Source organism: Tiliqua scincoides, chromosome 5 (assembly GCF_035046505.1).
Source record: "Tiliqua scincoides isolate rTilSci1 chromosome 5, rTilSci1.hap2, whole genome shotgun sequence".
Taxonomy (NCBI): domain Eukaryota; kingdom Metazoa; phylum Chordata; class Lepidosauria; order Squamata; family Scincidae; genus Tiliqua; species Tiliqua scincoides.
In genome coordinates, this window is record NC_089825.1 from 126993010 (window position 1) to 127019332 (window position 26323).

The window sequence follows — 26323 nt, forward strand, 5'->3', positions numbered from 1 at the left end:
GAGACTAGAAACTGGCTGGTAGTTCTCCAGGGTGAAGGATCCAAGGAGGTCTTTTTCAGGAGCAGCCTCACCACCGTCTCCATCTAAGCCAAAGGAATTTTGCTAGGGCTGGCCAAGAAATTCTGCTGCCCAAGGCAAGACTTAGTGCTTTGCACCCCTTCCAGCTATGCCACTGCTTGGCACAGCTCTAGCACAGCCAAGGCAAAGAACTTAGCCTGCACTACAGTTTGCAGCAGGTTCCAAAGATGCTGGCAAAGTTACCACATCAAGATTTCACACTTAATTACCATGCCTCTGAATTGCAACACTTTCCTCTGACTTATTAAAAAACATGGCCACAAAAGAAATATGTGAGCACATCCTTTGAACTAATGCATTGCACGTGTTGCTGTGGGGTGTGCTGGCTGGGCGCACAGGGAATCTAACAGCACAACCGTCATTCTTCATAATTTTGCAGTGTGCGAACTTTTGGAGGGGTCGCCACGAGATTAATTCGTTAATTTTTTTAATCCTTAAGATGCCACAAATTTCACTTGACAGAGCTCCAAAAGCGCATCAGGAACTCTGTTTTGTTGTAATATGAAACCACCGTCACAGTGCCGCCTTTGGTTCCTTTGGGGAGAAAGGCAGGGTAGAAATACTGTAAATAGATAAAACAAAAATAATGCACAAACAATGCAAAAACGGCATCTTAAAGTGTGTTTTTGCATCATGCTCTTTATTTGACATTGAAACAACAGAGCAAGCTTTTAAGTATTATAGAATTCTTTGTCAGGCTGGACAGGAAGGATGGCATGGGGAGGGGAGAGAAGGAGAAGGGCAACATGTTAGAGGTGCCCCAACAGCCTGCAGTTTGCAAAATCCAGCAGCCGAACCATTTCATTTCTCCTTTACGCCAACGAAGAGGACCAGGGTAATTAGTTTAATTAAAACGGGAATCGAATCAGAGGGTGGTGCCGACTGTGGGCACAGAGGTGCCCTGCAGAGATGAAGGACTCAGGGAATAGCAGCTGCCCGTTGCCTGGCTTCACCCAAGCCCTGAGCAAGCGGGAGGGCACAAGAGGCGTTTCTGTTCCCTAACTCAAGCCAAGCGTTGCTCCTCACCCAGATCTTTGATGCAGCTCCCCAAGCTGGAAAGCACTTGGCCTGGCTAGCCACACACCAACCGGGCACCAGGGAGGCAGGACTACTGGGGGAGGGGGGAAGCAGAGGGCGAGACAGGGGACTTCACCAGAAGGGAAGGGCAGAGGAGTACAGAGCCTGAGCCCTGAAACACAGAGCAAGAGGGAGGGAGGGAGGGAGGGAGGGGACAGCAAACACTGGCCCCCAACAGCAGCCTGGAGGCTTTCCCTCTTGTTCTCCTCTTGTTCTTGCCAAGGAAAACCACACAGGATCGCAGGGTGGAGTCCGGCTAAGAGTTTACTAATCAGTCACTGCCCTGATTCAGCAGGAGCGCTCTGTGGAAATGAGCTGCCTTACCCAAGTGCTGCCGGGGCAGAGGCAAAGCTGGCCACAGGCCACCACGTTCATCCAGGCCACACGGATCTGGTGACTGCACTCCCACATCCGAGGCTAGCAGTTGTCACACGCAGTCAGTTCCCAGTATGACTTACAGCACAATCCTATGCGTTTCTACAGGGCTGGCCTTAGAAGGTGGAGGGCCCAGTGCATTTTTGTGTGTGTGGGGGGGGGAGGGCCAACCTTGCATGCCCCTCTACTCACCCGGATAAGTGGCAGCAGAGAGGTATCGGGCAGCAGTGTCACCATCAACTGCTTCTGGGGGGGGCAATTTCAAGCCATGGGCAGGTGGGAGGGAGGGCCATCCAGCTCTGCTTGCTGTGTTCTCCTTGTGAAGCCTTAGGGGCAAAGACTGCATGCTGAAGCATCCGCTACGGAGTGAGGTGCTGGCTGTGGGTGCTCTGTTCACTGCCCCAGTGCAGGACCTCTCTAGGTGTGGAGCTCAATGTGGCCAGATTGCCCTAAGGCCAGTCCTGCATGCCCGCCTGGCTTACCCCCAGGTAAGTGGGTGTAAGATGGCAGCTTAAGTAGCCTTCAAGTTTATTTACTGATGTCGCAGCTGAGCTGGGACCTGTGGTTGTTCTTTTTTTAAAAATAAATAAATCTGGCATCCAAAAGTCAGTTTTAGATTTTTTCAGATGAACAAGCTGCTATTTCTGGCTCCTCAGCTCCCAAGCCAGATACTATCAAGTTCCTTAAAGAACAATTCAGGCACCTCCACAGCCGGCTGCGCACAGTCCTGTGAACAGCAGGGACTAGGGAGGGGCAGGCCTCCCCGGGCGCTTTGCCTGTTGTGAGAATAACACAGAGGTGCAACACTTGGGTTCTGGCAGCAGCATCTCTGACCCAGACTGACAAGTCAAGCAGTCCGCATCCCACAGACTGCCTTGTTGGCATGCTGCAAAACAGGGCTGTGTGATGACAGCGGAGGTGGCCAGGGATTGTGAAACTGGGCACTGACTCAACTGCTTGTGAACCTGCAGGCACAGAATGCCTTGAATCTCAGCACCTACACCAATTTTTTCAGCGCAGCTGTTCTGCTTGGAGGGAGCCACACAATTGAGGATCAAATGAAATCATCTGTCCTTCTCCTTTTGCTTTGACCCAGTCACCTGCGCTCCACCCCCACTCCAAATGCCACAGGTCCCTATAATGTGCCACACTAATATCCAAATCCTCCCATGTTTTAAAACATCCCATCTCTTCAGCCTGACTGCATCTCTCCTCCCAAAACAGCCTTTCAGCCTCTTCTTGTTTCTCCTTTTGTAACTAGAGATGTTCTTAAATGCCTTTATTTTTTCATAGGTTTTGTTTTTTTCCCCCAAGGAAAAAGTGGAGAAAGCTGTTTATGTGTTTTTATCCCAAGGAGGCATTTTTGTACATTATAATTATAAACTATAATAGCTTTAAAAGCGTACTAGGTAGGTGATATAGGTTGTAGAGTGTCAGCAGATGCAGCCACAGTCATTACTATTAGGTGTTAGAAAATGAATCTTTCTTTCTTTCTTTCTTTCTTTCTTTCTTTCTTTCTTTCTTTCTTTCTTTCTTTCTTTCTTTCTTTCTTTCTTTCTTTCTTTCTTTCTTTCTTTCTTTCTTTTTACAAAAATGAGAAGTGCAGAAAGCGGTGTGTGTTTTTATTTTGTTATCACCGAAAAATCACAACTCTAGTTATAACACAGGTTTATTTTCTAGCCGCCTCCTTTTTTGATGTCAGTTATGCCCATCTTTGTAAGTTCTGTCTGCCCTGGAGCACCCACCCACTCTTCCTCCCTTAAGCCTCTTACCACTTCTCTTTCTTATCAAGATCCAACTCTTTCACAAAGCGATCCCTGATCTGTTCTTGCCTCACCTGATCTGCTCCTTCACAGCCACTGCCCACAACTCACGTGTCAGTCAGTCCCCATATTTCCCCTCCATCTCTAATTCTCTGTCACCAACAATTTTTAGCCACATGGACAACTGTTAGCCCCATCTGGGCTTCCCAAAGCAGCAGATGTTGGCCCCCAATGACCCAAACTCTGTCTACTACAGCAGTTATGAATTTGCCACCCCAGACCTCCATCCCAGCAATCCCCATGGCCAAAGCCACTCACGATTTGGCTGTGCGCAAGGCGAAGACGGTGCTCTTGGTGATCAAGTACTTGGAATTGGAATCCAAGTCATCGGTGCTGTCTGCATCTATGCATCTCGGCCAGCCTGGTGCATACTCCTTCCAGCTGCAGCAACAAAAGGACATCCCTCTTTGCATAACCTAGAAGTAAGCTTCGGAATTCCTTCCACCAGGATGTGGCACCCACTGGCCTAAACGGCCTTTTAAGAAACCAGATGCTATCCAGTTGCTCTATCTGGATAGCTCTATCCAGATGCTCTTCCTCCGAGTCCCTATAGTTACTGACCCAAGATCACACCTTTATAATCTACATTCACCCAGAAATACATGCTAGGCAAACCAAGTTACAACTCAAGCCTTGTCCTCACTGCCAGGGGTCAACCTCAGCCTGGATTGAACCACTTCAGCCTGTGGGGATGGACTTCTTAGAATTGACGCTTGATTGATTGATTAATTGAAATTAATGTACCTAATAGGGAAGATCAGTTCTGAAAACCTGCATACATTTGCACTGACTAGAACAGTGATTTTCAACCAGTGTGCCAAGGCACATTGATGTGCCATGAAAGGTCCTCAGGTGTGCTGCAAAAGTATTTTCAGTATTCAGTATTTTCACGAAAAATAGCTGAAAAACTCTTCTGGATTCTGCAGCTCTGTTTCTAGAGCAAAAGTCTGTAGTAATGGCCTGCAGAGGAGTTCATTGCTACAGATGCCCTAGAAACAGAGCTGTGGAACCCAGAAGAGTCTTCCAAAAGCTAGACGTGACATCACAAGAGGCGAAGACCATAGAGAAGACCACAGAGGTCAGTGGGCCTTGAGAAGAAAAAGGTTGAAAATCACTGGACTAGAACACCAGCTCTGATGGGGAAAAAAGCTTCCTTCAGGCTCAGATGTTTTGCGTCTGTGTGGCACCATTTGAGAAGATGCTCCCAGCCTGTGTGAGTGTGAAGGAGGAGAGAATTGGCCCAGACAGCACCAGTCCCTGGGAGCCTATCAAAACGCTAATATTATGAACTAATCATTACCACTTTGAAAATGCATTGCCCAATAAACTGGGGAAACCTTCAGACTAGCCAGTTAAAAAGGGATCATAAATCAGTTATTCTAACTGAATAACCAGTTTGCAGCGCTCACTGGTCTCATGACTAGCTGCCAGGGAGAACTGAGGGTCCATTGTGCTAGCTAAGAACATAAGACCATAAGAACAGCCCCACTGGATCAGGCCATAGGCCCATCTAGTCCAGCTTCCTGTATCTCACAGCGGCCCACCAAATGCCCCAGGGAGCACACCAGATAACAAGAGACCTGCAAGGCTTCCTGGGAATTGTAGTTAAGAACATAAGAACAGCCCCGCTGGATCAGGCCATAGGCCCATCTAGTCCAGCTTCCTGTATCTCACAGCGGCCCGCCAAATGCCCAGGGAGCACACCAGATAACAAGAGACCTGCAAGGCCTCCTGGGAATTGTAGTTAAGAACATAAGAACAGCCCCACTGGATCAGGCCATAGGCCCACCTAGTCCAGCTTCCTGTATCTCACAGCGGCCCACCAAATGCCCAGGGAGCACACCAGATAACAAGAGACCTGCAAGGCTTCCTGGGAATTGTAGTTTAAGAACATAAGAACAGCCCCACTGGATCAGGCCATAGGCCCATCTAGTCCAGCTTCCTGTATCCCACAGCAGCCCACCAAATGCCCCAGGGAGCACACCAGATAACCTCATCCTGGTGCCCTCCCTTGCATCTGGCATTCTGACATAGCCCATTTCTAAAATCAGGAGGTTGCGCATACACATCATGGCTTGTACCCCGTAATGGACTTTTCCTCCAGAAACTTGTCCAAAAGGTAGAATTTGGTGCTGTGAGCAGGATTCGAACCTGTGCAGGGAGACCCTATTGGATTTCGAGTCCAACGCCTTAACCACTCGGCCATCACAGCAACCTAAAAATAGTACTGGCAGCAGTGGGATTCAAACCCACGCCCCCCGAAGAGACTGGAGCCTTAATACAGTGCCTTAGACTGCTCGGCCACACTAGAGAATGCTGCCAAATGCCCTGCTCACCGGTAGGTCTCTTGCCGTGTCTTCAGCTCTTCCTTACGATGTTCCAAGAGGAGGGAATTGCCGGAGTCATCACCTACAGTTTTGGCTGGAGAGAGAAGTGGTGAACAGCATAGTGAAGGCAGATTTTAATTTTATTACCAGAGAGACAAGAGGGGTGAAGCGGGAATGGAGCGAACCTGTGGCTCTCTCTAATCCTGCACATGTTGGAATTAACATTCAAACGGCCCAATCCTTTCAGGGCCTTGTGCTGCTGCGGGAAGTTATATACCTGGTGCAGACCCAAGTAGACACAGCAGGACAGCAAGGGCTTACTCCCAGGCAAGGAAACAAATGCTCCCTTACCTGGAGGAGACCTTCTGAACTCCCCCCCCCTTTGCAGGGCATGTTCTGGTGGTGGTGCTGCTTTGGCGGGGGGGGGGGAGTTTATAGGATTGGGCTAAAAAGAATGTTTATGCATGCGCAGAGGCAGTGCCGGGGCCAGGGTCTTGGGGGTCCTGGGACACTGGCCCTTCATGGAGCCCCCTGCACACCACATGAGGGTGCATTGGGTACAACCCCTGCCACTAGTACTGGGGGGGTCAAGGGTCAGCCCTCTGATGGGTGTGGGCTCTTGGCCAATGCCCCAGATGACTGTGTCTTGACTCCATCCCTGCTCAGGGACAATCTCTCCAGTCCAAACCGTGGGCGGTCACAACCCGATGCACTTTGTCGCATTGCAAAGCATTACTAGGAGCCACTGGAGGCTACTTCGAGGTCATGCTGGACTCACAACCCACTCCATTACCTCCCCTGGGCCCCAGAATATCTCACGGAAGCTACTGGGAGTGACTTCTGGTTTGCTTCTGCACTTTCAGGTTTGCTTCCTCAAGGCCCGAAGAAGCCAATGGAGTGAGTCGCGGGCCCGGTGTGACCCAGAAGCTGGCTCCAGCGTCTCCCAGTAAGGCTCTGCAGCATGACAGAGAGCATCAGGTCACACCCCAGCATGGAGGACGAGGTGGGTCACAGCAGTAAAAAGCTTGAGAGCTGCTGCGGTAATCCATTTGGTCAAGCCCAGGGGCCAAGAACAGACTGCAGACCGAGTCCAAGGAAAATGCCTCCTGTCCACACCTGGAAACTGATGCAAACCCCCCTCCCCCCACCCCACCATCTACAGTAGTATCTTTCCATTGCAGCCTCTGTCAGCGACTGTTCCACAAAGCCTGGGGCCGATCAGACTCCCAGAGCAGGGGCCCCCTGGGAAAAGGAGAGGGGAGTTGTACCTGCCCCCTCCCGCAGGGTCAAGGTGCAGTAGCCGTTCAGCCACTGGTAGGCGGGGAAGTGGTAGGTCTCTCCCTGGGGGCTTTTCACCCTGACAAAACTGCAGAACCAGCTGTCCTCCGGGAAGAACAAGTAACGCTCCTTGTAGAGTCGGATCAGCAGGAGGGGCCCCAGGTCTTGCTCACATGGCACCTTGTAGTCAGTCACCTGGGTGGAGAAGAGGAGCCGGTCAGGAAGGAGAGCCGCCACACAGATCTCCACTTCCATGCCAGATGCTCCAGTTTGTGCCCTGGGTCTGCACATGCCCGATCTCGCCTGATCTCGGAAGCTAAGCAGGGTCAGGCCTGGTTAGTACTTGGATGGGAGACTGCCTGGGAATACCGGGTGCTGTAGGCTTAGACCATAGTCTTTCGAGACTGAAGGTTGCCAACCATCCCTCACTCCAATCGAGGTAACAGTCTCCTCGCCACCCTCTAGCTGTGGCCACAACCGTTCTCCTCTCTCACTGCTCTGCCCATATGACACCCAATTTCTGTCCTTGCCGTGACTTCCTGCCCATTCCTTTCCTACCTTCCAGCCCGCCTCTCTACTGCCTCCTCTCTTTCTTCCTCCAAACCCTGTCTCCAAACCCACCTTTTCCATGAAGCCACTGGCACGACCCCCAGGTCCTGTTGTAACTAGCCCTAAGCTGGTGCCAATGAAATAAACGCAGGTTCTTCCTGATTTCCCTTCCTCCCTTGTTGTCTTCCTACATATATTAAATGGGAGATTGTAAGCCCCTCGGGGCAAGGACCTCTTTTCTGGATGGCACAATAACACTGACTGGTACCCAGGCCCATTGCTGGATGGCACACCTGGCTGGTGTGCACCCTGCACCTCCTTGGGGTGCTTGCATTCAAACTTTTGCCCTGCTGCTTCTGAGACCAGCTCCCTGCCTCCCTTCTGCATGTCTTGGCTGTCCTCTTCATGCTTGTCCTGTCAGTGCAGGAGTTGCCACCTGTTGCCTCTGGGTGACGACTGCAGTAAGTAGAGATGCACTGCAAATCAGCCCATTTAGCAGACGTCTTTCAGGTCGCAGGCAGGACTAACTGAGCCAGTAAAACGATTTCAGGGGCAGCAAAACCTGTGCTGCCTGCACCTGGTTTTGCAGAGCAGCTCTTGACCAACCTTGCCTGCACACACTTGCCAATCTTTCCTGCAGCTCTTGGCTCTTGCCAGGGGTTGGAGAGGTGCCCAGAAACAGCCTCTGCCTGGCCTTGGGACCACCAGAAGCCACACTGCACTGCCCCATGCCCTTGATCTGTCCAGGACAGCGGTGTCAATCCAGACTGGCAGCAGTTCTCCAGGCTTGCAGGGGGGAGGAAGAGACAGGACAGCTGGATCTTCAGCACCATTTCCAGGAAGGCTTGTCTCTGGACCTGGGCAGTGGTAAGTGATGCTGTGCCCTCAGGCAGGGCTGTTTCCCTGTCCTGCCTGGAGATGCTGCCGGGGACAGAACTTGCTGGGCCTTTCTGAGCCAGTCTGCCCCCCACAACAGCATGTGGCACCACTGCAAGCTTGGTGCTGAACAGAAGACAGGCGTGGCATGGCCATTCCCTGCTGCTGGCTTGGCTTCATCATCCTCATCAGGTGGGAGAGGCCTGGAACTGGGCAGGGGAGAAGCCAGGAGCAGTGCGGGGGAGTGCTTTGGGAGGCAGGTGGCCTGAGGGATGCACTAGGGCCCAGTGTTTTCCTAACAGCCAAAGCAGCAGTGAGAAGCCACACAGTTTGTTTTGGGGAAGCCACACCCAGCTGGTCTGATCAGAGGGGGCAAGCGGTCAGGGCCTTGACCTAAGGGAGCGGGTGTGGGGAATGGTTCCCTTGGACAGGCCTTCACCAGCAGGGGTGGGATCACAGAGCCCAGTGCAGTGTGATGACAAGCGCTGGCCAGTGGAACAAGCAGAGCAAGAGAGGAGCAAGAGGTTTGGGCTGGAGGCCTCTGCAGCCTTGCAAAGAACCACCCAGGCTGCTTTCTGGGCAGAAGTGCGGTAAGTCTTGCAGGTGCCACAATGTGCCGTGTGAGAGGCCCCGCTCACTAGCTGTCAAAATCATTCTGCGGTACTGTTGTCACCCCCAGTAACCCCCAGTAATAGAGCCAGGGTGGTGTAGTGGTTTGGGAGGTGGACTTAGACCTGGAAGATCCAGGTTCAAATCCCCCCTTAGCCACGAAGCTTCCTGGGTGACTTTGCAGTATGTAGGCAACCTTCAGACTCCAAAGACTCTGGCATCGCGCTCTGGATGGTGGTTCTGGAACAGCGTCTAGTGTGGCTGAAAAGGCCGATTCGGGAGTGACAATCCCTTCCACACCGGGAGCAAGTGCAGTCTGTCCCTGGTCTGTCTCCCTGGCTATGGGCCTGTCACTTTTTCTCAGCCTGACCTACCTCACAGGGTTGTTGTGAGGACAAAAGGAGGGGAGCAGCTGTGTACACCGCCCTGAGCTCTTTGGAGAAAGGGCGGTATAAAAATGTGAAAAATAAATAAATAAATAACTCCACCATTGTCTCTGGGAGATCTACTGTCTGTTTTGGGGGTCCTGACAGTCTCCACCGTGACTTTGCTTGTACAGGTGTCATTAAAGAAAACACCATCCAGACATCAGCACATCCTGTGGCAAGGAGTTCCACAGACTAATTTTAGTTGGCAACCTTCAGTCTCGAAAGACTATGGTATCGCACAGTGTCTGAATGATGGTTCTGAATGGTGGTTCTGGCACAGCGTCTAGTGTGGCTAAAAAGGCATGCACATAATTATATGGCTTGTAACCTGTGATAGACTTTTACATAAGAACATAAGAACAGCCCCACTGGATCAGGCCATAGGCCCATCTAGTCCAGCTTCCTGTATCTCACAGCAGCCCACCAAATGCCCCAGGGAGCACACCAGATAACAAGAGACCTCATCCTGGTGCCCTCCCTTGCATCTGGTTTTTCCTCCACTTCTTGCATCTGCATTTTCCTCCACTGCCCCTCCCACTTCAGCAAATCTAAGCCCGGAGAGTCCTGTGCGCTGCCCTGGTCCTCTCGGCCTTGGGAATTGGGGAGCGCGCAACTATGTGGGGGTGCCCCGGAATACCAAACTGCACCCATTTTTTGAAATCTGTCCAAAAGTTGAAAACCAGAGAATCAAGTTTTTAAATTTAGAAACAAAGGAGAGAGGGGAGATTGTTAAGACGCCAGACACAAGTCAACGCAATCATAACACTTAGGGCACAGTCCTAACCAACTTTCCAGCACCAAGTTAAGGGCAATACAACTCGGAGGTAAGGGACAAACCAAATAACTCCGTGATTGCCCCCCAACTGCAGGATGCAGCACATGCCCCACTGGCACAGCTATGCCAGTGCTGGAAAGTGGGTTAGGACTGCACCCTAACACATACTCAAAATTGCTTGTAACACGTGATGGACTTTTCCTCCAGAAATCTGCCCCATGCCCTTTTAAAGGCACCCAGGACAGACGCCATCAGCACATCCTGTGGCAGGGAGTTCCATGGACTAATTACATGCACATACTCAGTCTGGCTTGTAACCCGTGATGGACTTTTCCTCCAGAAATCTGCCCCGTCCCCTTTTAAAGGCACCCAGGACAGACGCCATCAGCACATCCTGTGGCAGGGAGTTCCAGGGACTAATTACATGCACATACGCAATCTGGCTTGTAACCCGCGATGGACTTTTCCTCTGGAACCCGTGGTCCCCTTTTAAAGGCATCCAGGCCAGATGCCATCAGTACACCCGGTGGCAGGGAGTTCCACGGACTAACTGGAGAACTCGTTCCACAGAGCCCCCGCGTCGCGGGGAGTACTCACGGCCCCGGGCACGAAGTCCCTCCCCAGGTGGTCCAGGCGGTGCTTGGCGCTCTCCCCGCGCGCCCCGACCAGGGCGATGGAGATGCTGCTGTAGGTGCCGGCCAGCAGCAGGTTGCCGGTGGCCACCTGGACGGTGTACGCAGCCATGGGGGACCCGGAGGACGGAGCGCTGGCTGGGGCGCCGCGGCTGCCGAGACGGGAGTGAGCAGCAGCCTGCCCGGCTCCTCCTCGCCCTCCGCGGGCGTGTCCCGGCCCGCAGCCGCGAGATCGGGGCGCGGCCGTGGCGCAAGAGCTGCGTGGGCAGAGCGGGGGGGGGGGGTCTTGGGCAACCACCTGGTGGTAGCGCAACTCGCGGGGGGGGGGGAGCTTCCCCACCCAACCCCCTCCTCCACCGGCTCAAGTTTCCAGATAGTCTCCAAGGGCAGCCCCAGACAGAGTGATTTGCAGCAGTCTATCCAGAGTGCCACTCAGTTGGCATGGCATGGCTAGTGGCGTAGCTAGAGGGGGCAAAGCACTAAGTTTTGCAGGGAGCCTCGCCGCCATGTGCAAGCGCCCCCCCCTCAGAGCCATTCTGGGCGGTGGGTGCCTTAGTGCTTTGCCCCCGCGTTGAGACTCATTCCAGAACCACCTCTTTACTGACTGCAGCCCCTCCGCTGCAACCTCTCAATTTCTTAGCCTGCCTCCAGGCTTTCGCAGTTGCTGTCCACAGCAACCTGCCTCCCAGGTGGCAATGAGAGAGAGAGCCCAGTGGGTGTCACCCACATACTGCTGACCAGTAGCGTAGTCGGAGGGGGCGCAGCAATTACAGCAGGTGCCGCAATGTGCCATGTAAACAGCTCCTCCCACCGGCCATTGGAGCCCTTCCAGGCAGGCATGTCCTGAATGTTTCTGATGGAGAGTAGAAGGAGCCACTTTTCTGGTGTACTTACTGCACCCCCCCCACACACACACTGCTGACACCATACACCAAACCTCTAGACCAGGGGTGCCCAAACCCTGGCCCTGGGGCCACTTGCAGCCCTCAAGACCTCTCAATGCAGCCCTCAGGGAGCCCCCAGTCTCCAATGAGCCTCTGACCCTCCTGAGATTTCTTGGAGCCCACTCTGGCCTGACGCAACTGATCTCAGCGTGAGGGTGACTCTTTGCCCTCTCATGTGAGCTGTGGGATGAGGGCTCCCTCCATTGCTTGCTGTTTCACGTCTGTGATGCAGTAGCGGCAGCAAAGGAAAGGCCGGCCTTGCTTTGTGCAAAGCCTTTTGTAGGCCATGAGCTATCAAAAGACCTTCATTCATTCACGTAAGTTCATCTTTAATATATTCATTTATGTAAACATATGTAAATTTATTCAAATTTTAAATGTAAATTAATTCTTTTTCCCCCGGCCCCTGACACAGTGTCAGAGAGATGATGTGGCCCTCCTGCCAAAAACTTTGGACGCCCCTGCTCTAGACCAGTGATTTTCATCTCATGGCACACTGACAAGGCACTAAAATTGTCCAGGTACACCCTCAGTTGTTTGACAATTGACAAGGCACACCACACTGACAGCAGGGGTTCACATCCCCCAGTGGCCCTATTAACAAATGATCCTCTCCCAAACTCCTGTGGCACACCTGCAGACCATCCGCGGCACACCAGTGTGCCTTGGCACAATGGTTGAAAATGGCTGCTCTAGACAGCCTCTCCCAGCGGACTGGAACCTTGTGGGACCACACTGGACCAGTGATCCCAATGCTACTTTCTGAGCCCGGCCCAACAAGTAGGAGCAGAGCCACCACAAAGTGGTGCATTCCAGCCCTCTCCCAGCCAGGCAGCTCAGAAGGAGCCCACTGGTCGGTGGTATCTGATGCTTCTGAGAGGTCCAGCGGGACCCCCAGGAACGCCTTCTGCCCTCTAGTTCTCAGTGTCATTCCTCAAGGAGAGTGACCAAAGCTGTTTCATTCCTGTACCCCAGTAGGAAAGCAGGCTGGAATGGGGTCCAGAGACAACCAGTATCATTCACGCAAGCCTGGCACTCAGTTGCCACTCCGTGCTGGATCACTTTGCCCAGGCATGGTGCATTTGACACAGGCTGACAAAGATCAAGGGGTGCTGGGATTCAGAGCGTGCCATTTTTAGTATGGGTCTCACAGCCCAGTGGAGGCCACCTCTCCACATCCAGGTATCTGCCCTGGTTCCTCCAAGCCACTCAGGTTTGAATACTCACTTCTGAGACCCTCGCCTCCTGTCACCGCATCCCCACCCCAGCTCATAGCACAGCACCAGGCCTCTTGCGGCCACTCCAGCTGCTGAGCCGGGCTTGTGTCCTGAGCACCTGGGATTGCACAGCCTCTCCTACAATTTTGTCAACAAAAACAAGCAGTTTACTGTGCAGCTGAGTGAGAAGGCCAATGAAATGCTTGCTTTGAGCAGCAGCTGTTACCCTGCACATACCCAATCTCATCTGGTCTTGGAAGCTAAGCAGGGTCAGGCCTGGTTAGTACTTGGATGGGAGACCGCCTGGGAATACCGGGTGCTGTAGGCTTCTACCATAGTCTTTCCATGCCCGATCTCGTCTGATCTCAGAAGCTAAGCAGGGTCAGGCCTGGTTAGTACTTGGATGGGAGACCGCCTGGGAATACCGGGTGCTGTAGGCTTCTACCATAGTCTTTCCATGCCCGATCTCGTCTGATCTCAGAAGCTAAGCAGGGTCAGGCCTGGTTAGTACTTGGATGGGAGACCGCCTGGGAATACCGGGTGCTGTAGGCTTATACCATGATCTCGGAAGCTAAGCAGGGTCAGGCCTGGTTAGTACTTGGATGGGAGACCGCCTGGGAATACCGGGTGCTGTAGGCTTATACCATGATCTCGGAAGCTAAGCAGGGTCAGGCCTGGTTAGTACTTGGATGGGAGACCGCCTGGGAATACCGGGTGCTGTAGGCTTAGACCATAGTCTTTCGAGACTGAAGGTTGCCAACCATTATTGGCAGGTGGGGGGAGTGGTATTCTGCACCCATGTCTGTTTGTTGCTTACCCAGCTGGCTCTGCAAAGTACAAAACAGCTCCCAGGGGTGGGCCACGCAGTTTGCCCGATGATGGCTCCCTAAAACACTCCCCAGATAATGGCTTGCTCCTGCCCTGATCCTTATTCTCAGCCCCTGCTGGGAAAACTCTGCCAGGAGAGAGGCTTGTTCTCTCTGTCAGAATCCAGCAAGCAGCCAAGGTGTGCGGAGGAGAGCAGTGCCGCCACCTGGAGGTCTTAGAGGGTATTCTGGCACCTGTTGCAGCTGTTGGAAAGGCAAAGTGCCTGTATCAGCATTAGGGAGAATCAAATGTTTGTTTCCCCAGCAATGAAAGCAGAACCCATTTTTCTCTGAGCCTGAATCACCTTGCCTGTCATCTGCAACTTGAGAAAAGGACCCCTCTCAACGCGCCTCTTGCAATGGTCAGGCGCTTCATCCAGCCATTTAAAACAGCCCAATGCGCAAGCATTCAGCAGGTGATGGCAGACACTCAGAGCTGTGCACAGGGGGCCATGTGGGGGTCTGCATTGTCGGGTGGAGGCAGGTCCCTGGCTGTCTCAACTCTCCCTGTGGCATCAGGGAGATGAGACGGAAGGATGGGAAGGGGAGGAAAGTTTGGAAACAAAACTCAGAGCAGAGAAGCTGGCCTGAGGAAAGGGACAGGGTCCGGCCGCATGGCCAGAGGGCTGCAGCGGGCAGGAATCCTCTCCTTGGATGGGCCTGGTGGTCTCGAGAGGCGGCATCTGAGCCCTGCAGAGTCCAGTCAAGCTTGACAGTCCTATAGATTGCTGGACTCTCCTCCCCCCCTTTATAAAAGTCAGGAATGACACCGCCTCTTCTCCAGGAGTTCTCACAGAGGACAGCGGCTCCCTCAGTACCCCAGGTGGTAACTCATTTGGTTCTGGGGACTTAAGTCCATTTACAGTAATTGAGTGTTCCTTCACCATCTCCTTACCTACCTTGAGCCATGGCATCCCCCATTAGTTAGTTGGTGCAACTGCTGTTAGTTTGGCCACCTTCCCCTTGTGGGAGAAGACAAAATAAGAATTGAGCAGCTTTGCCTTCTGTCTGCTCTCTGTGGCTTCCCCTTCTTCTCAATGCAACAGGCTCACCACATCTTGGAAACTTCCTCCTCTTTCACACACTGCACAGGTCACTTTCCCAGCTAGGCCCATGCATTCCAAAGCATGGAGGATTGCACCAGGGGAAAGTTTTTGCCCCAGGGACCTCTGAAGCCACTGGCTGGGTGCAATGAAGCGAATGAGTTAGGGAACAGGTATATCTAATTTCCTAAGTTCCAAACAACACAGTCCTGGAACGAGCTGGAATCCCTAGCATGTATGCACTGCTGAAACAGAGACGCCTGCGTTGGCTCGGTCATGTCGTGAGAATGGATGATGGCCGGATCCCAAAGGATCTCCTCTATGGAGAACTCATGCAAGGAAAGCGCCCTACAGGTAGACCACAGCTGCAATACAAGGACATCTGCAAGAGGGATCTGAAGGCCTTAGGAGTGGACCTCAACAGGTGGGAAACCCTGGCCTCTGAGCGGCCCGCTTGGAGGCAGGCTGTGCAGCATGGCCTTTCCCAGTTTGAAGAGACACTTGGCCAACAGTCTGAGGCTAATAGGCAAAGAAGGAAGGCCCATAGCCAGGGAGACAGACCAGGGACACACTACACTTGCTCCCAGTGTGGAAGGGATTGTTACTCCCAAATCGGCCTTTTCAGCCACACTAGACGCTGTTCCAGAACCACCACCCAGAGCGCGATACCATAGTCTTCTGAGACTGAAGGTTGCCAACAATATCTAATTTGAATTAGATCTTAACTTGAATTAGCTTGAGAACATTCAAATTTATATTCAATCTATGCAGGATTTCCCGCCCACCCCAAATAAACATTTCCTAATAACAGATGCCATTGGATTTAGGGGATGCAGGGGAAAAAAAGAACAGATGCTTTGGATTTAGTAAGTTTATTTATTTCAAAAGTTCATGCCCTAACTTTCCATTTACAAAAGAAATTAAAAAAACAACCTAAAGTGGCTTTCAATACATATTGTGGAAAAACCATTAAAGCTAAAACTAAACAATAAAACAGCTGGAAAAAATCATAATAATGGAACAGTGAAAAAAGCAAATCATTGCCTTAAGTGTAGCTCAGCAAAGGTTAAGATCTGAATGTTTGGTTTACAATAATCTAATTATGCAATCAAAGTCTGATTTGAAAGCTGAGATTTTGGATGCAGATTTCAGCAGATACACATTTTACACAACATTGCACAACAATGTAGCCTCACATGATTTTCTTTTCATTTTATTTAAAATCACGATGCAGGGGTTGTCAAACTTCTCAGAAGAAAAACTCCTGAGGTAAGTAGTTGTAGGGGACGGGAGAGGGAAATGTAGTGATGCAATCCAGATGTCTGAGATGTCAGGGGCTGTCTTTTACTTACAAGAAGCTACAGTAGGCTCAAGGGGGTGTGCGGAGCTCTGCAGGGCCCCCCAAACCAGAGATTGTAAAAATAATGATCAGGATGCTCTCCGTTTTGCTCCCCCTGCCCAGAATGACTCCAAAGGGGAGGGGCTGCGTGCATGCTGTGGTGAGGCTCTCTGCAAACGTTAGCGCTTTGCACCCCTTCTAGCTATGCCAATGGGTTCAAGGAGACACAGCGGATGCCCAGGATGACTGTTCTTGATTATGGGGTAAAACACAGAAATAACCTGGGTACTTAGTTCCAGTAATCATTGAAAGCTTCACTGATTTTGTGAGATTAAGAGGTAGCCATGAAAGAAGCTCTTAGTCAACACAGTTTCACAGCAATCAATAAGAGTTCCCGAAAGGGTAAGGGGGGGGCAGGGGTAACCTGCAAGATTTGGGGGGCCAACACTTCTATGCCGGGTCTGTCAAGAGCTGCCTGCACAAGTACACAAGCTCATTTTATATTTAATTGCAGAAGGAGAACTGCAGATGCATTACAAGGAGAACAGATTTGCCCCCGAATGCCGCAAGTCCAAATTCCAGCCACATCCCGAATTGCTGGGGCCTAGAGAGCGATGCTGTTCTCGATCTGGGGAGGGTTGATGTAGTTGTATGGGAGGGGCAGTGATTTGTTCCTCTCATCAATTTCTTCAGAGATCTCAGCCAGGCGGTCCTGAAAAGCTGCGATGAGCCTCTTTGGCTCGTCCTCAGTGAAATGTTCATCTGGAAAATGCCCCAAAGGCCTCTGCAAAGGATTTGGAAGAAATCAGTGAAGATCATGGTCCAAAAGGTCATGAGTCACTCTAATTCAAAGGCCAAATAATGCTTCCTATTCCCCAAACCCTAAAACATTTCAGAATCAGAAGAATAAATATGGGGTCAAATGTGTGGAATTTGAGTGGCAAAATGCAGGCCTTGCTCCTGAAATTTGATTCTTAAAAATTCTGTGAATTTCTCACATTTGAGTGCAAGGTTAAAAAATGGCTTTAAGTTTCTAAAATGTTGCAAAAGCCCCATTTTCGGAGTAGCAAATGTAGCCATAATTCAGAGGTTTTGCTGCAGAGATGCTGGAGTTTTTGAAATGTGATTTCTGTGGCCAGAGTCTCCCCCGTCCCATCCCGCCACCTGCTTACCCGGTCCCCTGTCTCATTGCTTAGCAACCACAGAGAGCTCAGGGCGATGCAGGTAATGTTGACCTGAGGAATCGTCTCGAGGATGCCCTCCAAGGTTGCCGTGCCCTTCGCTGTGGGTGGGGGTCTTCTCATGGAGGGTGGGCTGTTGGGGATCCAGGAACCAAAGTCGTACTGTGGATGAGTGAAGCACCATGTTAAACTGATCTGAATGTCTAAGCCCCATCGGGCATGTGAAGTAACAGTCTGGCTGTCATTCAGGACGGAAGCCAAGGAGGTGATTTGGTAGAGACACCGGACCCTTCATGAGCCCAACCACCAAGAGGGTCTCTTGCACAAGCCACATTCCGCAAGAGCAAATGTCTTCTCAGAGAGGCTTGCAGAGCAAAACATCCTGGTGTACGGGCTCCTCCATGACATCAGGAACCATCTAATGCATATGTATGCAGTATAACAACTCAGAGTTGTTGTCCTCCCTTTCATGATATACAATCACAATTTTACAAAACCCAATAAAAGCAGCAGATAGTGAAACAGACAACAGGGAAAAAAAACACAGTACAAAATACATCAATCAGAGACAAATTAAATGAGTAGTTGATTCAGGGAACCAACACAAGCCAGTATTAATGCCTCCTCTAAACAGAATGGTCTGTTGCCAAAAGGGCTGTTTTGTTTAGGGGAATTATTACACTGCCCTTATTGGAACATTAGGATCGTAGGCTGGATAACATGAAGGCCTAACGCAGAGAAATTCCCTTTTGCTTAAAGAGGAGAAAAGATTATAGTTTTATTACAAAAGAACAAAGGTAAACTTAATGGAGAAATGTATTTCTTGGTACCTAGCTTTCATGGTGGTTGCGTGTGAAGAGTATTTGGTGCATCCAAGGAAAACAGAAATAGGAAGAGTTGTAGGGAAGGATTTTAGGGGTCCCTGCTATGCCAATCCCAGCTGCTAACTAAAGATGAGGAGAGAAGGGGAGAAAAAAGGGGGGAAGAAGGGAAAGAGTTCCAGGCGCAAGATAAGTTACCTGTTCTTGTAGAGCCAGTTTGGGGGGGGGGGAAGAGTCCTGTGGAGAGGACCCTCTGACACAGGGGTGCTCAATAGGTGGATCGCGATCTACCGGTAGATCGCGAGGCAAAATGAGTACCACCCCCCCTTCAGGTGCCTCTGGGAGGAAACGCCGGAAGTAAGGCCCATTGTACTCAATGGCGCTTACTCCCAGGTAAGTGTGGCTAGGATTGCAGCCTCACAGCCTAATCCTAGGCATGTCTACACAGGAGTAAGTCCTGTTATACTCAGTGGGGCTCAAGGTACACCAACATGCATTGTACACATAAATGTTATATGTTATGATGGTGCGAACATTGTAAAAAAAACTCTGGTAGATCTCCGGGCCTTGCTGAGTTTCAAAGTAGCTCTCGAGCCAAAAAAGTGTGAGCACCCCTGCTCTGACACAATACAAATATGTTGGGCCTTGGAGAGAGAGAAAGACCATGTGAGAGGAAGCCCTCTCTTAAAAGGGGTTGGGAGACAGTGCTGAGCTGGATGGTAGTTTGATTGCTAACCCAAAACTGGGTGCTTGGAGTATGTATACATTTGAATGGGGATCAGGATGTCAGTTATCAGCAAAATTCAATGGGGTCTATGGCTGGCTTCCTTGATGGGGGAACTTAACAAAGACTGAGTGGAGACAATACAATGAATAGGCAGTTCGAGTTTGCATACAGTAATGTAGGAGATGCTTAAACAGTGATTAGATTAAAATACAAGACTTCCTCCCCTAATGTGTGACTGTGGGGTGCGGTGGGGTTGTGTAACCATGAGCTTCTGTGTAGGTACAATTTGCATAGGAGACACTTAAACAGTGAGCAGCTGAAGGAGAAGATTTAAGTCAGAAGACTTCCTCGCATAATGTGTGACTATGGGGGTGGTGGTGGTCGAGTAACCATGAGCTTGTGGCTTGACCAGAGTCCGGGAAATGTGGCCTGTATGCTGGGAGAACAGTTTAGCTTGCATGATATTATAGTTCATAAGAACATAACCCAATATAGAAAATCACAGCTAAAAGGCAAAAGGGGATTTTCACTGAACAGTCTGCACATGCTTTTCAAGGGTCAACAGAAAAGAGGCCAGGCAGGTCTCCCGAGGGAGGGAGTTCCCGAGTATGGGTGTACAGCCGAGAGGGCCTATCCTGTATGCCTGCCAGTCAGCCACGCTTCATGGAGCAATGGGAATAGGGCAGACCCTCCTGCAGACCTTGTGTGGTGATCTGGTGGGGCTGTGTGATCCGCCTTCCAGGGACTTGCGCAAAGCCCAGCCGGGGGGGGGGGGGTTTCCTGCCTGGCCCTTTGCTCCACCTGGTCTGGGGCCAGAACTTCTGTCATGCCCAACACACTTCTGAGAAGAATCTTTTCAGGCGGACATGCAGGTTGCTCAGGTGAGGATGGAGAAGTTGCCCAAGTTGACTCGTCCAGGACAGCGACACATACATAGGGAGGAGCTCGTTTATTGAGGCAAAGGGTCCCCAGCCACCAGCCATGGGCAGGTAGGACCAAGCGGGGGCAGGTGGGCCTACAAATATCCCAGCCCTAAAGCGTCTTAAGTTAGCAAAAGAAGGGAAACACAGTTTTGTCTGCCTCAGTCACTAAAGTCTCTTCGGTCAAGAAATGAACAGGAATTCTCTCCTGTCAACCCATTCCAAAAAGGCAGAATCTGGGGGTGCTGATGGGTTGGGGAGATCAGCTCATTGGGTGCGTGTATAGGGGTGACCTCCCACTCGCTCACCCTCACCTGGCCACTGTTGACAGCAGCATGCTGCACTGAGCAAGTGAAAATCACCATGGTCAGGAACCTCGTCAGCTCCGCCATGGTTTCCAGGGAGGAGGGAGCGCCCAAAGTCTTTCTCCTCAGGAAGGCTTCCGTGAAGATCTCCAGGATCCAGGCCTGGAGCTCAGAGTCACTCTGGACGCGGTCGTCGCTTTTGTAGTAGAACCTGACGATGCCCGACACGTAGCTGCAAGACAAGAACCCACAGGCCGGATCTACTGAGCCAGGAAGCCCTGCGAGGCCACGCCGGACTGACAGCACTGAACCTCAGACAGAAGCAATCCAGCTTGTTTGGACACTGTCTATTGCCCGCCCCATGAAGCTCCGCTCCCCACCAGTGGCAAGCAACTGCCAGTCTTTCCCAACCTCCCTTCCCCCACAAAACCATTTTTGGGGTATAGCATCCCATCCCTTCATTTGTCTGCTTTTCCTCCCAGAGGGGTAAACCTTATAGGCCATCCACTGTTTGCAACAGCAAAGGACTTCATGAAGCACTGAGCACCTAAAATTTAATGTGTGAGGATGACGAATGTGACCGGAGCTGTGGTTCTGCCTTTCTCTGTGCAACGGGCTTTGGTGCTTTGTCTTCCCCCTGCGCCATTAGGGCAGCCTAGCCACGTATATCCCAGTGATTTCCCCCATCTTCTCACAATCCCCTTCCCACCTTCTCCACATCTGCATTTGGCCTTGCCTTTCTCCTTCCCACCCCCCTCTCTCACCCCCCACGATCTCAGGCCCGGCCTCACCTCTCGATGGCAGTCCATATCTTCATTCCGTCGTCCCTGTAGTAGTAATTAGCGACCGAGCCGAGTCCGCGGGCCTTGATGTCGTCCGGGAGGCAGAGGGAGGCGTAGCTCATGCTGTAGGCCCCTTTCCCCACGATGGGCACAATTCCTTTGTAGCCAGCTGAGGTGGTCTGGAAGGAAGGAGGGTCCAGAGGGCTCACGTTGCCAAACACAGGCTCTTTCGTGGCACGAGGCCGAGTGTGCGGGGGAGACAAATCACAACCATCTGGTGAATTGGGACCAACTGTTTGCACTTTGGTTGTGCACCTTTCTTGTGCCTGTTTAACTGAGTGTTCAGGGCAGACCTGATAAGTAAATGTGTGTTGTGGAGAAGAGGGCAGTCCACCTTTCGCTCTTGAACTCCAATGAGGAGGGCATGGGGATGGCTGGGGAGTGGTGGGAGGTGGGCAGTGGACAGTCAAATTGAATGGGAGAGCCTCTCTTACCTGATCCATCATGCCACCCTTCTTGATGAGCCTGACCCTGGCCAGAGCGTTGATCTGGAGAGTGTACCGGAAGTGAGGGATCAGGAGCTGCCGGACAGGAAAGAAAAGCCACTGAGAGCAGGGTCCGAACCCTGCAGCTCTTTCTGATCAGCCGAGGCCAAAATGGTCACTCTCATCCCTGTCATCGCCGTACCTTGAAGAGCGGGTGGCACATGGGCAGCTGCCGCAGGGTGGCCACGGCAAAGACCTCGGCCACCAGGTGCGTCCGGAGGAGATGGGAGATGTTCTGGTGGACGTGGAAGTCGGCGTTGCGCACCCACATCTTGGCCAGGGTCCAGTCCCACAGAGGGTCACTTGGAAGGAAGATGGGGCTGTTGGAGCCTGGCGTTTGGCTGAGCTGTGGAAGAGGACAAGGCAATCTAAGGGAGAAGTAGCCCTTGCTGGCTGTGGTGGCCTCTTCCCACAGGATGGGGAAAAAAGACAGAGTGAGCAAAGGGGGAGAGGACAGGATCTGGGCATGCATTTTTTCTCTCTCCTGCATGCCTTTTTCTGTGCATCTCTCTTGGGCCTCTAGGCTGGCGGCTGAAGGAGACAGTTTGGCCTGGGAGTGCCCGTTGCTGACCTGTAATGCTTATTTAAAGAATCATACTGAAGGATTATACAGTGGGCCCTCAATATCTGAAGGGGAACCCAGGATCCCTTCCAGATACAGAATTCAGTGGGGGTCCATACAGCTCTGCAATTACTTGCCGGGGGGGCACCCAGCCCTCCAGACATCGTGTGCAGCATCCCTGCACCCCAGAACACCTCTGAACTTGACCAGAAGTCGCTGGCGTGGACTGGAAGTGCCTTCCTGTCACAGCCAGGATGTACTCAGATACCCTCCAGCTGTGGGAGCAGCATCCACAGCTATTCAAATCTGCGGATGCTAAGCCTGTGGATAAGGAAGGCCCACTGAACCTATAGCGGAGAAAAGTGAAGATATGGCACAAACAGTCTAAGGCAAATGAGGCCAGCAGGTGGCCAAGGAGCGGAATCATCTGGACTCAGCATAGTTCCTAAAAATAAAAAAAAATGGTAGAATGCCGGATCTCAGAAGAAAAGTGGCCAAAAAAACTACCCAAGAAAATATTTTTGGCAAAACGTCCTGCAGCTTTTGCAAGAGAGGATTTGTGTTTGGGAAAGTCCATTTCCGGGTGTTGCAAGTTTCCGGTTCTTGCCCATTTCAACGGCTCTGAATTGGCTGCATGTCCCATTTCTTTCTCAGAGTTAAAATGGTTGGCAACCTTCAGTCTGGAAAGACTATGGTATAAGCCTACAGCACCCGGTATTCCCAAGCAGTCTCCCATCCAAGTACTGACCAGGCCTGACCCTGCTTAGCTTCCGAGATCATGGTATAAGCCTACAGCACCCGGTATTCCCAAGCAGTCTCCCATCCAAGTACTGACCAGGCCTGACCCTGCTTAGCTTCTGAGATCATGGTATAAGCCTACAGCACCCGGTATTCCCGGGCGGTCTCCAATCCAAGTACTAACCAGGCCTGACCCTGCTTAGCTTCTGAGATCATGGTATAAGCCTACAGCACCCGGTATTCCCGGGCGGTCTCCCATCCAAGTACTAACCAGGCCTGACCCTGCTTAGCTTCCGAGATCATGGTATAAGCCTACAGCACCCGGTATTCCCAAGCAGTCTCCCATCCAAGTACTAACCAGGCCTGACCTTGCTTAGCTTCTGAGATAATGGTATAAGCTTACAGCACCCGGTATTCCCGGGCGGTCTCCCATCCAAGTACTAACCAGGCCTGACCTTGCTTAGCTTCTGAGATCATGGTATAAGCCTACAGCACCTGGTATTCCCAAGCGGTCTCCCATCCAAGTACTAACCAGGCCTGACCCTGCTTAGCTTCCAAGATCAGACGAGATCAGGAATACGCAGTACCTGGATGGCTATAGGAAGGAGGTCCCCGGGAGGGGTCTGATACAGCAGGCAGAGGGGGGCAGTCATATATTGCTTCTGGCCCTGGATTGTGTTGGTTGGGATGTGCTGCAGGATCCTGTAATCCACGATGAAGATGTTTCCCTTCTTTGAGAGCGAGAGAGAAAAATGGGGCAAGCAATGTCTTTACTGAGACATGACAAACATAAGTCACTTCATAGTGTTTAAGTGCAACAATATCTTGGACTGCAGTGTACAGCAAAATGTATATTACCCTATAGTTAACCTGGGAACTTTGATCAATAACGTTGATGGGTTCTTGTTTTGCACTCTGCCAGTAGCGTAGCTAGAGGGGGTGCAAAGCACTAAGTTTTGCAGGCACCTGAACATGCCATGTATTGGGCCCCTCCCCCTCCCCTTCATCGCCAGTCCTGGCAGCGAGAGCAAAACAGAGGCAAATGCCACGTGAAGCTGTGCTTCCCAAACATTAGAATGTGGGAGCCCACCTGGGTCAGGCCAAAGGCCTGTCTAGCCCAGCATCCTGCTTCCTGCAAAGACTTCTGGGAAGCCCAGCAGCAGGAAAAGGGCTTGTGCCCCAGGTCCCAACATTGCTGCCCTCTAGCTGGTACCCAAGGGAGCCACAGTCCTCACAGCTAGCAGCCATTGACAGACCCCTTGTTCTCTGTGAATCGGGCCATCACCACACCTTGTGGCACCACATTTCACAGACCTGGCTGCTATGAGACAAGAGCCCTGGGCTGATATTTAGACCAGGGTCTCCTGAGAAAATGTGCAGTCAGTTCTCATTTGGGAAAGTCAGGAGCAGCAATCAGGTTACCTGCAGTTCCTCCTTGAGAGTAGTTGATTCCCCAAGGGATCCAGCCACCATTGCCTGTGTCACAGGGAAATTAGCTGGGATCTCAGTGCACTGCTGGATCACCACAGGGTTGACTCCGTTTAGATATTGGTAGCCAAAGAAAGCATCTTCCATCCAGTGATCAGCAACGTACTCTGGGAACAAAGAAAGTCTGGTTCTTTAAAAGGCTCATCTAGTCTGGGACTTACCACCGGCCTTTCAAACCTGGAAGGACAGACAGGAGGAGGAAGAGGAGAGCAGGGATGCCCAGAATCTATTCTGGGAACTCGGGAGAGAAAAAAAGAACCAGCACATTCAAACAGATGTAACTGGGAGCCTGGATACCTTGCACAGCCTACTGGTTTTAGAGGGGAGTGGAATCATCTAGGACAGTGGTTCTCATACTTTTTGTGCCAGGACCCACGTTTTAGAAACAGAACCTGTCAGGACCCACCAGAAGTGATGTCATGAAAGGAAGTGACATCATCGAGCAAGAAAATTTTTAACAATCCTAGGCTGCAATCCTGCCCACATATACCCAGGAGCAAGCCCCATTGACTATCATTGTTAAAAGCATATGCAGTAGCCTATTAAAAGTATAGATCTGTAATATTTCCCCAAATGCAGTCATATACCATGGGAGCATCAAGTCGAATAAATTAAAAATAAAATACTGAAATGAATGGGGACCCACCTGAAATTGGTTCACGACCCACCTAGTGGGTCCCGACCCACAGTTTGAGAACCACTGATCTAGGGATTCAAGTAAGGGAATTATGGACTTACTTGGTTTGACTTGACTCCTAGGTTTGACTGAAAGGAGACAGAGATCTAGTGGTTAGCTATTTGGGCCTGGCTATAAAATTGGGGCCCTGTGTTAATATTTGGCAGACTCCTGATTTCTCCTCAGATCTGTCCAGAAGCCTCCTAGGATTATGATGGCCTCCCACCCCTTTTCCTTGCTGTCAAACTTTTAACTGACACACAACACGTAGAAAATTTAACAGGGGAAGTTCCAGCTACATTCAATCTCATCCCAGCATAGTACTGCTACGCCTGTTGAATTTCTAGCCATCAAGCTACTGTCAGAGGAGCCAGGAGCATTGCCAGAAGCAAAGGAGGCAGCTCAATTCTGGGCAAAGTGTTTTGTTTTTCCAAATTCTTCTTCCACCCTCGTCCTTCTCACACACCGGAAACAGGCGTTTTGTTGAACCAGAAAACTTTGCGGATGTCCTCCAGCCTCTTCCAAGACTCTTGGCAGTTCATGAATCCCTTCAACTTCATCTCCAACTTTCTAAGGACAAACGAAAAGCTGGGTGAGAATTCACAGGCCACAACTGAAGCAGCAGGAGTGAAGTGTGTGTGTGTGTGTGTGTCAGTTGTGGAATGAACATCTGTTTCTTAGCAGTGCAGCCTGCCAACAGTAACTGGCTCCAGGCAATGTCTGCCATGCATATTACCACCCTGCTGTGCTGGTTGAGCTGGATATATTCTTGGTCATGTAGACCAGTTTCAGCTGTGCTGAATCAACTAATGAGAGAGAGAGAGACCTTCTGGAATCTGAGCAGAGCAAGGCAGCTCCCTCACTTCCAGGGTGAGGCAGGCCTCCGCAGACACAGGCCTTGGAAGCATTTGTCATTTTTGGTTGCTCACTCACAGCCCAATCCTATCCACACTTACTTGGGAGTAAGCCCCATTGACTCTAATGGGACTTATTTCTGAGTAGACATGCATAGGATGCATAGGTCTGTGGAACTCCTTGCCACAGGATGTGGTGCTGGCGTCTAGCCTAGACACCTTTAAAAGGGGATTGGACAAGTTTCTGGAGGAAAAATCCATAATGGGGTACAAGCCATGATGTGTATGCGCAACCTCCTGATTTTAGAAATGGGTTATGTCAGAATGCCAGATGCAGGGGAGGGCACCAGGATGAGGTCTCTTGTTATCAGGTGTGCCCCCTGGGGCATTTGGTGGGCCGCTGTGAGATACAGGAAGCTGGACTAGATGGTCCTATGGCCTGATCCAGTGGGGCTGTTCTTATGATTGGGCTGTCACTTGCTTGTTAT

General features: G+C 51.2%; 1 protein-coding gene, 1 non-coding gene and 2 pseudogenes across 2 annotated transcripts in view; 1 reads left to right on the forward strand and 3 right to left on the reverse strand.

Moving 5' to 3' along the window:
- The window catches only part of LOC136651052 (hydroperoxide isomerase ALOXE3-like), a 29141-nt gene extending 18202 nt beyond the window's left edge, over window positions 1-10939 (reverse strand). The window contains exons 1-4 of the mRNA XM_066627122.1: window positions 10793-10939; window positions 6949-7153; window positions 5690-5774; window positions 3612-3734 (exon numbers count right to left, since the gene is read on the reverse strand). Coding sequence (XP_066483219.1) covers window positions 3612-3734; window positions 5690-5774; window positions 6949-7153; window positions 10793-10939 — 560 coding nt within the window. The remainder of the gene's footprint in view (window positions 1-3611; window positions 3735-5689; window positions 5775-6948; window positions 7154-10792) is intronic.
- On the reverse strand, window positions 5484-5565 carry TRNAS-CGA (transfer RNA serine (anticodon CGA)). The gene has a single exon. It is a non-coding gene; the product is annotated as a tRNA-Ser (tRNA).
- Window positions 10940-13199: 2260 nt separating the features above from the next.
- Window positions 13200-13316, forward strand: LOC136654692 (5S ribosomal RNA; annotated as a pseudogene).
- Window positions 13317-23300: 9984 nt separating this feature from the next.
- LOC136654915 (5S ribosomal RNA) lies at window positions 23301-23420 on the reverse strand (annotated as a pseudogene).
- Window positions 23421-26323: the final 2903 nt, after the last annotated feature.